Source organism: Bactrocera tryoni, chromosome 4 (genome assembly GCF_016617805.1).
Source record: "Bactrocera tryoni isolate S06 chromosome 4, CSIRO_BtryS06_freeze2, whole genome shotgun sequence".
NCBI lineage: Eukaryota > Metazoa > Arthropoda > Insecta > Diptera > Tephritidae > Bactrocera > Bactrocera tryoni.
In genome coordinates this window covers 39,156,586-39,171,348 of record NC_052502.1, presented here as the reverse complement: position 1 = coordinate 39,171,348, position 14,763 = coordinate 39,156,586, and the positions used below count along the sequence as shown (strand labels likewise).

At 35.0% G+C, this 14,763-nt stretch overlaps 1 protein-coding gene across 8 annotated transcripts in view; it reads left to right on the top strand.

Moving 5' to 3' along the window:
* Positions 1-4,826: 4,826 nt before the first annotated feature.
* Positions 4,827-14,763, top strand: part of LOC120774500 (small conductance calcium-activated potassium channel protein) — a 51,931-nt gene continuing 41,994 nt past the window's right edge. For 6 of the 8 annotated variants that reach the window (XM_040104177.1, XM_040104174.1, XM_040104175.1 and 3 more), the window contains exons 1-2: positions 4,827-4,973; positions 14,420-14,639. In XM_040104177.1, coding sequence (XP_039960111.1) covers positions 4,867-4,973; positions 14,420-14,639 — 327 coding nt within the window. In that variant the 5' untranslated portion in view covers positions 4,827-4,866. The remainder of the gene's footprint in view (positions 4,974-14,419; positions 14,640-14,763) is intronic. The other 2 variants (XM_040104179.1, XM_040104176.1) reach the window with 1 other exon arrangement.

Below are 14,763 nucleotides of genomic sequence, written 5' to 3'. Positions count from 1 at the left end.
CTAAATGCTCCTAAGTGCGTCTGTCTGTATATATACGAACTAATCCCTCATAGACACTGGGGTTCAGTACCTAGGGGTTTGAACACTTTTTGTTGAGTTTGGACAATTTTTGGTCATAAGGCAGCACACTCTAAAGGCTAAGTTTTATTCCGTTATATTAATTCTTCATTTGTGTGCTGGAAAGGAAATAATCAGATTTAATTTAAAATTGTATTTTATGGGTAGTAGGCGTCTCTCATACCATCTCGGAGATAAAATTTAATGTCTCTTGTTTTTAATTGTTGCGCTTTTAGTAGTTTTTAACAATACTGTTATATGGGGAGTAAGCGGGGTTATCTTCCGAATTCATCTATTTTCTTATAATATTTGCGTTAAGCAAATAGCTTTAGTGGTTTAGGAGATATGTAAATTAAACTTATGAGGGTGGGGCTACGCCTACAGGTGCCCCTACTGCGATCTCCTGTGCCAAATTAGAGTTAAGTGATTAGTTATGAAACTTTATAGGTTTTCGATTAATGGCGTTTTGTTGGCGTGGCAGTGGTCCGATTACGTCCATCTACGAACTCGTAACTTGTTTTTTTTTTACTAAAGAACGCGCGTATCAAGTTTAATTAAGATTTCTCAGTTTTTACTCAAATTACAGCATGTATGGACGGACAGACACAAAGTCACCTGGATTTCAATGTTTTAAATTTTTAAATAATGGGCAATTTTATACAAATATAATATTCCGCTTTTTTGCTCTTTATTCAATGCTTTATTAAGAGTGTTACAGTGATCGGATTTTGTTGAAATATGCGCCGTTTCGTACGATAATCTGTTTCCATCTAGACGGCAACTTCATAATACCCCCTCGTAGAAGAAGAACTCGGACAGCCACTTTTTACAAGCCTCTTTTGAGTTCAACTTTACACCAACAAGGGTATTCGCCATGCACAGGAACAGGTGGTAATGCCTTGGCGCTATGTCCGGGCTATATGGTGGATGCGATTAAATCTCCCATCCGAGCACCTCTAGCTTCTGACGAGTCATCAACGAAGTGTGTGGTCTGGCGTTGTCCTGGTGGAACAATACACCCTTCCTGTTGGCATATTCTGGACGCTTCTGGTCGATCACCTGCTTCAAGCGGTCCAGTTATTCGCAGTAGATGGTAGAATTAAGCATCTGGCCATATGGAAGCAGCTCATAGTGGATGATTCCCTTCCAATCCCACCAAACACACAGCAAAACCTTCCTGACCGTCAATCCCGGCTTGGCCACTGTTTGGGACAATTCACCGGCCACGACCATTTTCGCTTGATAATGTCGTATGTGATCCATTTTTCGTGGCCAGTCACCATCCGCTTCAAAAATGGGTCGAGTTGGTTCCGATTCAGCAGCATATCACAGGCGTTGATTCGGTCCAGAAGGTTTTTTGTGTCAAATCATGCAGCACCCAAACATCAAGTTTTTTTTGTGTATACAGCCTTCTGCAGATGGTTTAAAATGGTTTGGTGACTAACTCCCATCTTCTGGGAGACTTTCACGAGATGCCACATGCCGGTCGAACTCGATGTTTTCCATGATTTGATCGGTATTCATCGTCACAGGCCTACCGCCGGCTGGCTTATCCGTGGTGTCGTTTTCACCCATCCAAAACAAAACAAAAACCATCCTTCAAAACACCATTAATCTCACGGAACGTTTCTCTAACGGATTTGCCTTTAACGAAGAAAACTTCAAAATAGCGCGAATTTCGGCGTTAGTGAACACCATGTTTACACGTCTATAACTGTTGAACGCAATATCCAAAGTAATCATGTATAGCGTCGTTTTGTAGGTTATGTCAAGATCATTCAAAGATGTATTGTATTGCCAGCTACGAGCTCTGTAGCGCTTTATACATAGCCGCAAAATTCAAAAGACAAAAAGGTGGAAGGAAGGTATTATAAAATTAAAAATAATATTAATTTTCATTAAGAGTTTCTAGTCTTAGATTGCGTGAAAGTGCAAAATTTATCAATTTGAGAAACCATTTATAAATACAAATTTTTGATAGATAATTCTGAAGCACGCGATCAAGAAATTGAATTTATTTTCTGAAAAACACTTATGCATGACTTTAACCCTGTTGTTTAGATAATTAATACTCCAAATCTAATTTTGTGTGCTGTTCTGTTGCATATTATAGAAATAACGTATCGTTCTAATGGAACCATTAGTCTCACTTTGTCTTTATTAAACATTATGTACATAGCTGCTACTGCTCTTTAAAAAGAATATCCTCAAAATTTAAACTACAATAATTCTATACTCAAAATATTGAAAAAATTTAGTGCTAAAATTAAATAAAGATCGATATTACTCTATAGCATTGTGAAAAGTTTCAATTTATTCGCTGTTACATAGTTAAGCTTTAGTTATTCTACAACGTTCTCAAACAGCTTCCAGTACGACCAGAATCACCAGATTTGAATCCTTAATAGTTTCTATGAGTTTCATTGGAACGTAAAATACGCCATCGTGCAATTACTTTGAGGTAAAGGTATTATTATTATGTGGCGTATTGAAACACCACAATAATATAAAATTACAGATTATTTATTAAGATAACTCAAAAGACTTCTCCACTTGTTGGCGTCTACACAAGAAGTGACGCTTCTTAAAACTAAAAGCTTAGAATTCAATTGAAACTGTAAATTTTCAAGAAGAATATAAAGAGAATGAAATAATAGAATAACTGACAAACAGTGCTGCCAGATGTGATACGTCTTGTCTGTGTGCCCACAGTACTCCCCCTCAAATAAAGTCCTGCTGGACTTTTTTAAGGTTGAGATCCTAGTCCGGGTGCCTCACAGCCGTACTCTCACCAAGCAAATGAATTCGCTACATACATCAACCAGCCTAACTGCACCAAGCACCCGGACTAGGATCTAGTAAAGGAACCCAACCTTAAAAAAGTCCAGCAGGACTTTATTTGAGGGGGAGTACTGTGGGCATACAGACAAGACGTATCACATTTGGCAACACTGTTTGTCAGTTATTCAGACGAAATATCTCCTGTCATCAAACAAACAGTCGTCGCACTCGCGACTTGGCTCTCACGTCACTGTTGACAGTCATAATTTTGAAGTTGTAGATAATTTCGTCTATTTAGGAACCAGTAGGAACACCACCAACAATGTCAGCCTGGAAATCCAACGCAGGATTGCTCTTGCCAACAGGTGCTACTTCGGACTAAGTAGGCAATTGAGAAGCAAAGTCCTCTCTTGACGAACAAAAACCAAACTCTATAAGTCACTCATAATTCCCGTCCTGCTGTATGGTGCAGAGTCTTGGACGATGTCAACAACGGATGAGTCGACGTTGCGAGTTTTCGAGAGAAAAGTTCTGCGAAAGATTTATGTCCTTTGCGCGTTGGCCACGGCGAATATCGCATTCGATGGAACGATGAGCTGTATGAGATACATGACGACATTGACATATTTCAGCGAATTAAAAGACAGCGGCTATGCTGGCTAGGTCATGTTGTCCGAATGGATGAACACACTCCAGCTCTGAAAGTATTCGACACAGTACCCGCCGGGGGAAGCAGAGGAAGAGGAAGACCTCCACTCCGTTGGAAGACCAGGTGGAGGAGGACCTGGTTACGCTTGTTGTTAACTCGGCTATAATCGCATAAGCGGTGTCTACGCCTATTAAGAAGAAGAAGAGAAAGGTATGCTCAAGCATGAGCTGCAGAAGAAATAGGCTCACATCCCTTCGTCATAAACCTCTAAGCATGGCTATTCCATACCAAAACGACTAGAGAAAGTTTTAAAACGTTGGGAATATCCGACTTTCTCTTAAACTTTAAGAACAATTCAGAAAAAAAATTACTTTTTTCGACTTTGCACCTTGTGCGCAGACTTTTTCTAATGGATTTTATATTCGCGTGCATGTTTTCTTTTGCATCGTCGATAAATTAATCATAAAACTATATATTTAATATAATGAATATAAAAAAAAAATGGTTTTTATAAAAATTATACAAAGTTATTTTTCTAACCAGTTGTTTTTTTAGTAACTTGTACGCAGATCTTTTCTGACTTTCCTTAAGACTGAAAATTAAATGATTTAATCATATAAAGTAGAGAAAGAACCTTAAATCTAGTCGAACCGATAACAAATTTCCACACTGCTAGCTAACATATTATTGCAGGAAACCTTTTAAAAAATAAGTTCGTAATTAATATGAGTATTTAAAGAAATTCAAGTTTTATTAACGTTGTGATTCTAAAAATTTAGCATTTAATGTAGATTACCAGATTGACATAGTTGCGAAGAAATATTAAAACTCAAAACATTCAGTTTTAAATAAGGTTATAAGGTAAACTATTTTACAATTTCGGGATGAGATAGAATACTAACACACCTTGTGAAACCTATAACTCTTTAAGTTTCCTACAGTAAACAAATATCCGACTGCAATTTAAATATCATTTATTGATAATTTTATTTTGACTGTAAATTTCAATCAAAGGTATGCCACAAACTTATATTAGCACAAATTCGGCTTGGTTTACAGAACTACAAAATAGCATTAATTATTTTTATAAAAAGCATCCGATTGTTTGCTTATGTAAATCACGAATTTAAATGTCTTTAAATTTGATAATGCACTGATATTTTTATGAACATGTAAAAGTAATTATAGTGCTTATGATATGCACAGTATGCACATTTCAAAATAACTATATTGTTAAATAATGAATAAAACTTTAAATAAGAGAGCAAATGTATTCTATATTTTATTGCATGTCCATTTTGAATGAAACGTCCACTACAATTGTTTGGGTGATTCAAAAGCTCCGCAAACCAGCATCGACTCTCTCAATTCCTGGCTCGATGAAAACACCTTCTATAGCGAATCGGGAACAGAACTCATCGGGATGCAACGAAGAAGCAGCCGAGGCGTTAGTGGGTATCCACTCCGATTACCCCAGGTATGAAATGTATGTATACCCAAAATCCTTTCATTTAACATATTTAAATATTGTATCTGCTATAGTAGTCCTTAGTATTATGTATTAAAAAATAGTATTACTCATTTAATGCCGCAAACTGGTGGCATTTATTGCCAACTTCACAAAATGGCAAGATTCAAAAACGCTGTTCATTTCGTCATGCTATTTATTTTGCGCCAAAATTGCAACTATTAAAGATTATTTTCAGTGGCAATCATTGCAATTTGCTGCAAATAACAATCAGTGGATAACTTATTTCTCGCGTTGTGGTTTCTTCGTTGTAAAATATAATATTGTATTATTTAATAATAAATTGATTAGATATTTATAGAAAAAATTCTCATAGAAAAATTTAATAACGGCTGACTTACTGCAATATTGCCACGGAGCGCTCATTTCACCAAAGTTAGCATTTTGCCAACTTGCCACTATTATTTAAAGGGTCTATGAAATAAGTCCCACTTTTGAAAACGAATTAAGTCCCACCAAAATGAAATGATTTAAAATTTACTTGAAATGAAATAACTCCCACTCAAAATGAAATAACTCCCCCGTGAATAATATATTTCTTAAATGAAATAAGTCCCACTTTCATAAACGAAATAAGTCCCACTTTTTCACTGTTTAATGTGATTTCAAATAATGGACAAAAAATTATGGTTGTCCCTTTTACGAAATGTCCAATATATAACTTTTTGCATAAGAAAAAAATGAGAAATAAAGCCATAATGGCCTTATATTTCATGGCTCTATCGCACCCCTCCATAAAAAATCATTTATTTCAGATAAATATTTAAAGGTTTTCATGAACTTTTGCACGACAGAATAGACATACTAGTTTGATTTGATCAATTTTGTGAGTTTGCATTGTAAGATAGCATTCACTGCAAATTTTCAAGTGCTTACAAGGAAAAAATTAGATATTTGGCTGCACCTTTTTGTAAATATTCTGTAAAAGGGAATATTGTACCTTTTGCATCCATTGATTCTCAAAATATTTTATAAATGATTTGAATCTATCTAAAATGAAATAACTCCCACTTTACAAAACGAATTTACTCCCACTCAAAACGAAATAAGTCCCACTTAAAATAAAAACGCGTAAAGAAATAAGTCCAACTAATTGACGAAATAAGTCCTACTTTTAAAAACGAAATAACTCCCACTTTCGAAATAGCAATTTTTGGTGGGACTTATTTCGTGGGAGTTATTTCATAGACCCTTATTTAAATGCCACATTTATGGTAATGAGTATGCTTAATATAATACATACAAATATATGCGACAACATGTGTTTACCCTTCATATATTAAATTTGTATATAGTATCTGTTTAGCACCTTTTAAGTTAGCAATAATAACGAGCGGAAAATTGATATTTAGAGATATATCTAGTATGTAATCCCTTTTTAAATAAAATTTTTAGTTTCTCTTAGATTGAGCAGTGATAAATTTTTCCTAGCTTTTAGATGTCACATGATTCCTCACTCCTCTTACGTTTTCAAACCTCTTCATATGTATGTATGTACGTATTAAATTCAGCCTCTTTGATTGTATGGTATGGATTGGTTTATACCAAGTACCATTATAGTACTCTCTATACCAGGCCTGTCCAACATACGGCCCCCGGGCCACCATCCGGCCCGCATAGGCCCTTCATCCGGCCCGCCATCTCTTAGAGCCTTTGGGCATCCCAGTTGTATAGGCCTGAAACACGTGATGGATAAAGTAGTGCAGACAGTTAATTTTTACGCGCAAGAGGGCTTAACCACAGACAGTTCCAGGCTTTTCTGGCTGATGTCGGTTCAGATCACGAAGACATTGTATACTTCAGTCGCGTTCGCTGGCTCAGCAGAGCAGCTACACTAAAACGATTCTATTCCCTGCTGGACGACTTAAAGATTTTTCTTGACAACAAAGACCAAAAAATTACTTTCCTTACTGATGAGCAGTGGTTGGCTGATCTGGCTTTCGTGGTTGATATAACCAAATATCTTTCTGAGCTTAACTTGAAACTGCAAGGGAAAGACCAACTATGCACACAGTTATACGAACAGGTTCTAGCTTTCACAAAAAAACTTTTGTTGTTGGAAAAGCAGCTGGAACAAAAGCAGTTGATTCATTGGGAGACCTTATCTACAAGAAAGCAAGATACCTTGGATTTTGACAAGTACGTGTTGATGATACAAAGAATAAGGAACGAGTTTGACGACAGATTCGCTGACTTCAAATCACAAACTCCCTGCATGAAAGAATCCATTTCAAATCCATTTGATGTTGAAATTGAAGGCGCTGCGCTGAATTCACAGCTGGAGTTAATAGAATTGCAAAGCAGCTCTCATCCAAAAACCGCATATAATAATTGTCTTCCAAACTTAATTGAATTTTACAAAAAGTATATTACACCCAGTCAATACCCAAACCTTACTAAGCTGGTTATTCAACAAATTTCTTTATTTGGTAGTACATATGTTTGCGAGCAGCTGTTTTCTCGCATGAAATTTAACAAATCAAAACCAGATCATCTTTATTAGATAGCCATCTTAAAGGCATTTTGCGCATAGCCACTTCTAAAACTCCAGCTCACATAGATGCGCTGTGCAAACAGAAAAAATGTCAGACATCTCATTAATTAGATTTTAAAAATAAGAATAATGCTAAGGCCATAGTTACATTAATAATAATATATTAAGATTTATGTGATGCTGCTTTTTATAAATAAATAAATATACCAAAACTGAAGGTCATTTTATTTTTTTTGGCCCGCTACGGTTTTGAAAATGCTAAACCTGGCCCTTCACAAAATTATGTTGGACGGGCCTGCTCTATACCATTTATAGTACCTACTCTCACTTAATCAAGTTTTTTTCTTAATTCACTCCATATTTGGTTGCAGTTCTATTCTACCATTCCTAACATATAGGAATTGTATTATATCTGAGACGTGATCAGTTTGCAATGTTTCCTTAGGATAAGTGAAGATTGGCAATCCCATACAGGGGTTTGACAGCACCACCAAAAACATCATCGTCGACATTTAAATCTTGCACTTACATATCTCAAATTATAATTGAACTTTTTATCAACACTGCAGCTATTCCACAATTTTTATACTCTTGCAATCAGTTGCTACAAAGTATTATAGTTTTGTTACCTAACGGTTGTATGTATCACTTAAAACTAAGCGAGGGTTATATATATATAAATGATCAGGATGACGAGAAAAGTTGAAATCCGGTTGACTGTCTGTCTGTCCGTCGGTCCGCCCGTGCTAGCTGTAACTTGAGTAAAAATTGAAATATCTCAATGAAACTTGGTATGTGGGTTCCTTAGTAAAAAAAAAAATCCAATTTTACCTATTTAAGGCAAAAAGATACACTGAGTAAAACACCCTCTGCCTCTCATTGAGATAACTTATATGTATATTGGCCGATATATGCGGTATACAGTCACCCGAAAGTTCGAGAATCAGTGTACTAAGTATAAGGGAACTCAGCGATGTATTGGCCCGATTTAACCCATTTTTGATACACAGAGATATTATTGTCAGAACAAGATTAATCGCTACCAAGAGAGTTGAACAGTTTTGGTTAGATTTAGACAACTTTTGGTCATAAGATGGCATACTGCCAAGGCATTATTCGTGGAAAATGAAACATTCAAATAAAAGTTAAAACTGTGCTGTATGGGCCGTATGTGTGGTTGTAGTCCGATTTCGCCTATTTTTCTATTATGCTAAGCTTAATTTAGTCGAAATTGGTCGGACAGGTCGCGAGATATGTGATTCCACCCAAAAGTAGGCGGTATCACACCTATGATCCAATTTTTAGACCGGCTCCCATAAAGCTCTCTCATACCATATTGGGTGTAAAATTTCATGTCTCTGGCATGATTTGCTCATTACACTGGTAGACAGATAATTTGTGACATGGAAATTCTTAGGTGTTTCTATTGCAATTTGATACCCTGAAGTCAAATCTGAAAACAGAATCATCCACAGATATTCTGTAACTACGGCTTGTTTGAAGTGAACAGCGTATTTTACGATCATTTTATTTTACAAAATTTATCAGTAGACTTACGGTGTCCGAATCGGTTACGGTTTCCATGTGTGGATAACAAAATGTATTACAGTTTTGAAATTACTGTGTTTAAGATTTTTAGGTACAATACCTAGGCAGTGCGTAAATAGTGCCAACAGTTTTTGTAATGTGTGCGGAGAACTAACTTTTAAATCACAAAAACGTAATTTTACTCCGCTTACGCTAAAAGTTTTCGAACCTTAATTTGGTGTTAAAGTTGGAGACCAAGTCAGCATGGGCCCCTCATATCTATTCTAAAACTTGTGTAACATCGTGAACAGCTTGTGTAAAAGGTTCAAATCGTAAAATGCCCTTCGCAGTGCCAATGGTTTGGAGAGAACCTAAGTACCATGTTACAGACTGGTATTTTTGCCTCACGAATATTAAAGGTATTGGACCGAAGTCTAAACATACGGTTAAATCAAAACCTGTCAAACATAGTGAACAACTTCCTATTCCAAAAGCATGAGAATCTTGGAGTCTCAATGAAGGACTAGAATCGACTAGCTCTTCAAAGCTAGCTAGCTACAGAAATCGCAAAAGAAATGACAACCGATCCTTTATTTGATTTACCATGATGTTCAACAGTGCCTCATCTAATTTCACAGGGTGAAATAAAATAAAAAAAATTTAAATAAAAGGTCGGATAGTCTGGATGCTAAAAGTGCGGACTGCAATTTTTAAAGTGTTAGATCTCGAACTAAGTCATTAAGTTCTCCAAAGTGATATACTATAAATATTACTTTTTACAGAAAAAGGCAGCAAGGCCTCAAAAATTCTTCAAGAAGGGGATTTAGCATAATGTTCAGTAGTTAACCATTTTCTTAACGGACTAGGAGAGAAACATGATCCACGAGATTGGCGTCTATTCATTGATTCCTCTAAACTTAGTTTCAAGGCAATATTGGTTCATAACGGTAACAAATATCCATCTGTGCCCTTAGCTAATGCGGTTCATATGAAGGAATCATATAAGAATATGAGAGTTCTTTTAGAGCACATCCAATATGTGGAGACCTAAAAGTATTAGCCCTTCTTCTTGGAATGCAACTAGTATATAAGGAATATTGGTGCTTTCTTTGCGAATGGAACAGCTGTGCGGGAGACTTTCATTATGTACAGAAGCAGTGAACCTCTAGTTGATCCCAAAAAGGTATTGCTACCAACTTTGTGGGTCCGCAAATAAGAGAACTAATGAAAGATATAACATTTGAGGAAATGCTCAATGAAACTGAAATACGAGCCTGGCATTTAAAAGCATTGTTAAAAAATTTCTTGGAAATGTGAAAGCTGATGATTACAAAGATCTTGAGACTGAACTACTTACTAACTATAAAAAAAATGGGTTGCAACATGTCTCTCAAAATTCACTTTCTGGACTCCCAACTGGATTTTTTCCTCGAAAATGAAGTGACGAACATGGGGAACGGCTCCATCAAGCGATTTCTGCTATGGAGAAACGGTACCAAGTCAAGTGGGGTGCCAGTTTGCTTGCCGATTACTGCTGGACATTGTTAAGGGATACTCCAAAACCAAAATATCGCCGAAAAACATCTACAATAACATTTTAAGGTACTCTTTGGGTAAAAAATAATGCAACAATAATATATCGTTTTTTTTTTAACAAAAATCCTCATAGCAAAAAAAACTATAGGTGATAAAAGAAATCTGTAGCTATTTTCCGCATTTGTGGCAATTTTTACATAATAAACACTTTGTTCTGTTCATGTCACAAATACAAGTGGATTTTTGTTTACCAGTGTTAACGATAGGGATAGGACCCTATCTGTATATGCTAAGTCATATATATTATATATGTAGATAAAATTTTAAAAGTGGTGGTTGATGATGAAAATTTTTCCATTAAGTTTATTAATGGATCAGTGGTACTAATATTGCAATTTCACTATATTATATACAAGTAACATATACGGCAAATCAAGCTTTGAGAATACTATAGCAATTCCTGTTGCTAACGACAAAATGGCCATGATACTGACCATTCACAAAACTCTTAATAACGCTTTCATTACCTTCATCTGCATATGTTTGTAACTTTTTCCAGTCCGTTCATAACTTCAGTAAAAATTGAGATATATTGATGATACTTCTCATACATATTCCTTGCAACCCAAGATCGGCCTTTACAGTATTATAAAGTAATCTCATGATTACATTCATTCAAGATTTAAAAGAAAAGAGAAACAAGAAAGGAAGGATTAAGTTCGAGTGTAACCGAACAAGTCAAACTCTTGCAAATTGTGAGGATCAAAGCCAGGGAAATACCTTCAGGTGCATAAGGTTTGTGAGTAGTTATGGGGTCTGAAACAAGTTTTCTTACGGTTTTATCTATTTTAGGCACAAATGCACCATTATTGGAAAAACTTCTCTCATTATTATTAGACAAAGTTTTGAGTTAATATATCTCACAGATTGACCGATATTTTCGATAAAATGTTCGCAATTTCAACTTTTATCCAAATTTTCAATTTGGATACTCTTAGGTCATAAGGTAGACTAAGTTAAGCGCACTATTTGGTCCAAGTTTTAGCCCGATACATTCGTTGGTGCTTGCTTTGCATTCTGGAAAATTAAATAGTCAAATGGTATTTAAAATTGTGTTATATGGGTAGTAGGCATGGTTGTCGTCCGATTTCGCTCGTTTTCGTACTGGTGCATAGAAAACTCAAGATTATACAAGATGTCCCAAAATTAATACAAGATTGGAATTCAATTCCAAAAATTAACGCAAGATTTAAGTTGGTTAATATCGGTTGAGTAGGTCCTGAGATGTATGTTTGTACCGAAATGAGGGCAGTGCCATGCCCATCGTGCAATTTTGACACCAGCTCCTTTAAAGCCCTCTTGTATCATTTAGAGGAGTACCGAAAACAGCTTCGATGCGTCCAATAAATAAACTTTGATTGGTCAGTTTGAATGGCAGCTATGTGTATGCTATAGTGACTCGATCTGCCCAATTTTTCGGAGATTCCACCATTGCTTAAGGGGACAAAATTTCTTGAAGATATCTGGTTAATTGACAAAGCTTTTAATACGAAAGCTTTATTCCCTATTGGGAATAGATATGCGCATTATACCGACTCGATTTCAACAATTTCAGTGTGGTAAATAAAATCTAACCACAGCCGTGCATTTTCCATCGAGTATACGTACTTCGCCTCCTTTGACTTGGTAGTATATGTGACCTGGTCTACGAAAAGGGAGCTAACGTGCGAAAACTAGTTTTCTGAGAAAAGCTGTTAAAAATAATCGTCAGTTTCTCGTTATCTCATTAATTGTTCTCCTTTTTTTTGACACCTAAGCCCCCTTTCCGTAGACCAGGTCACATATACAGATTATGGAAGGCCTTCAAAATTGTTACGTATCTTATCCCTTATATTATCACATCATGTATTTAAAGAGCTAAGCGAAGGTCTGAACATTATTCAAGTGAACTAGAGAACATGTTTCTACGCATAATTGTGAAGATAATTCACAGACTGCATTTGGGAGTTGGGGTAATTCGTGGACAGATTTCACACAAGTTCTGCATTAAATTCTAGTATATCAATGTTAGACGTACTCTTAATTTTCCAAAGATATCTACATAAGATATTGACCGATAAATACTTCATAAAGCCAAACCAAAGTAATAAATAAAAAATAAGAAATAATTTTATTGGGAATAAAGGGGCTTGACATGGTATTGACCCGGCTTTATTCATTTTTGGAATTACGATATATTATTACCAGAAAAGCAAGCTCAACATTCACTATTAGGCAAAATTAAAAATGGATTATAATAAAATTGTGTATCTAACTTATAATATGGGTTATAAAATAACTTAGTTTCAAATCCGATATGTTTCTGGTAAAATCGATCTAGTTAACTCAAATCTCTACACTCATCATACTAGACTACCGATATCTGTAATATTTAATAATTAATATGTTATCGCATAATATTTAGCTATTTCGCATATGAGGAGTGATAATATTATTATCATAGTTAACCATTGTTATAGGCTTTAGTCCAAAGTGTAGACCGATTCTTTCATATTCAGCGCTAAATAACACGATGATTAAGAAAGCATTTAATTTAATTGAAGAATTAAAGAAAAATTGGATATCACTATGTTAGATATACATATATATAGAAACGAGGGGAAGTATTATGCAGATTTAATCCATCTGGGGATTAATGTTTAGCAATTTCGACTATTTTTGAAGAAGAGATTCAATATGGAAAGTAAGCGTGGTTGTAGTTCGATTTGATTATGTGACATTGGTATTATGATACACCCAATTTGTGATCATGGTTGAAATTGGTAAAGTCGTTCATGAGATAGAGGATTTCATCCAAAGACGCATGGTGCCTTCTTAATTAATAAATCGATTCCCTTGCATCAAACTATACAATTTAATGCTTCTGACAAATCGTTTAATGAGTAATCGCACATTTAATACTTTTCAGTATTATTTTTATAGTAATTAGTAATTCATTCGGCACCGATATGAATTCATGGTTTAAGGGGGTATTCTACTCAAGAATTTTGAAAAATTCTATTTTTTTCATATATTTAAGGTTTAGACCCTTAAGAACATATCCTCCAACGGATTTTTAAAAATTAAAATTATTCTAAGAGCTACAGTTACTTTAGTGACGCAGTACCTAGCCCGGTTCGGCCGTATCGAATTTTTTAAACGCGTTTTTCTCGAAACTACTTTTTTCCACACGGTACCGGCCTTATCTCAAGTTCTATACAACCGATTTACTTGAAATTTTGTTTGAACCTTCTTTATATAATCCTTTATCGTTCCTATAAGCATAGTGTCAAAATTTTTGTTTTTAATATTTAAAAAAATTCAGGAATTTCGAAAAAAAGCGTAAAAAATGATTTTTATTTTCAGGCAGTCGCCATTTTTAAAAAAAAAAATTTCGTGTTCTCTGAGGTAGGGACTATAACAGCATCCTTACTGATTAAGAATTTCTTTTAATTTTTTTTTCAGACCACCAGGAGAGTCAGAATCAATGTCACCAGGATGCGCCATTGTTTTTTACACCTTTATCTCCCCCTCCCCCTCTAATTATTTTAATTTTTAATATTTTTTTGTAAAATTTTTTTTCTGTATTCTTAAGATATGTACCAATAAAAACACCATAAAAATTGATAGTAAAAATATGAATTGCCATTTTTTTACGACACTTTAAAAATTACCTGAAATTCATGCTTCTAGAGTAGAATACCCCCTTAATGACGTATATACATAATATACATAAAAAATGTTTAGTATAGATGTTATCCTACCGTTATATCAGCTAATTATTATTATTGTTTATTACTTTATTAAGGTATATGGAAGAACGAGCTCTTACTGGCGGTAATACATCGAGGAAGCCGTCAACGATTTCAGCAAAACACAAACCCAACGTTGGATACCGGCTTGGTAAAAGAAAAGCTTTATTTGAGAAAAGAAAACGCATTAGTGATTATGCGTTGGTAATGGGCATGTTCGGTATAATCGTTATGGTGATTGAAAACGAATTAAGCAGTGCCGGCGTTTATACAAAAGTGGGTATACACTAATTAAAAAAAAAAACATTATATCTTATATAATATATATGTACCTTATATAGAACCAAACCTTTGTACCGGCTTGGCAAATCTTACTTATTTTGTTTATGTAGTTCAATAT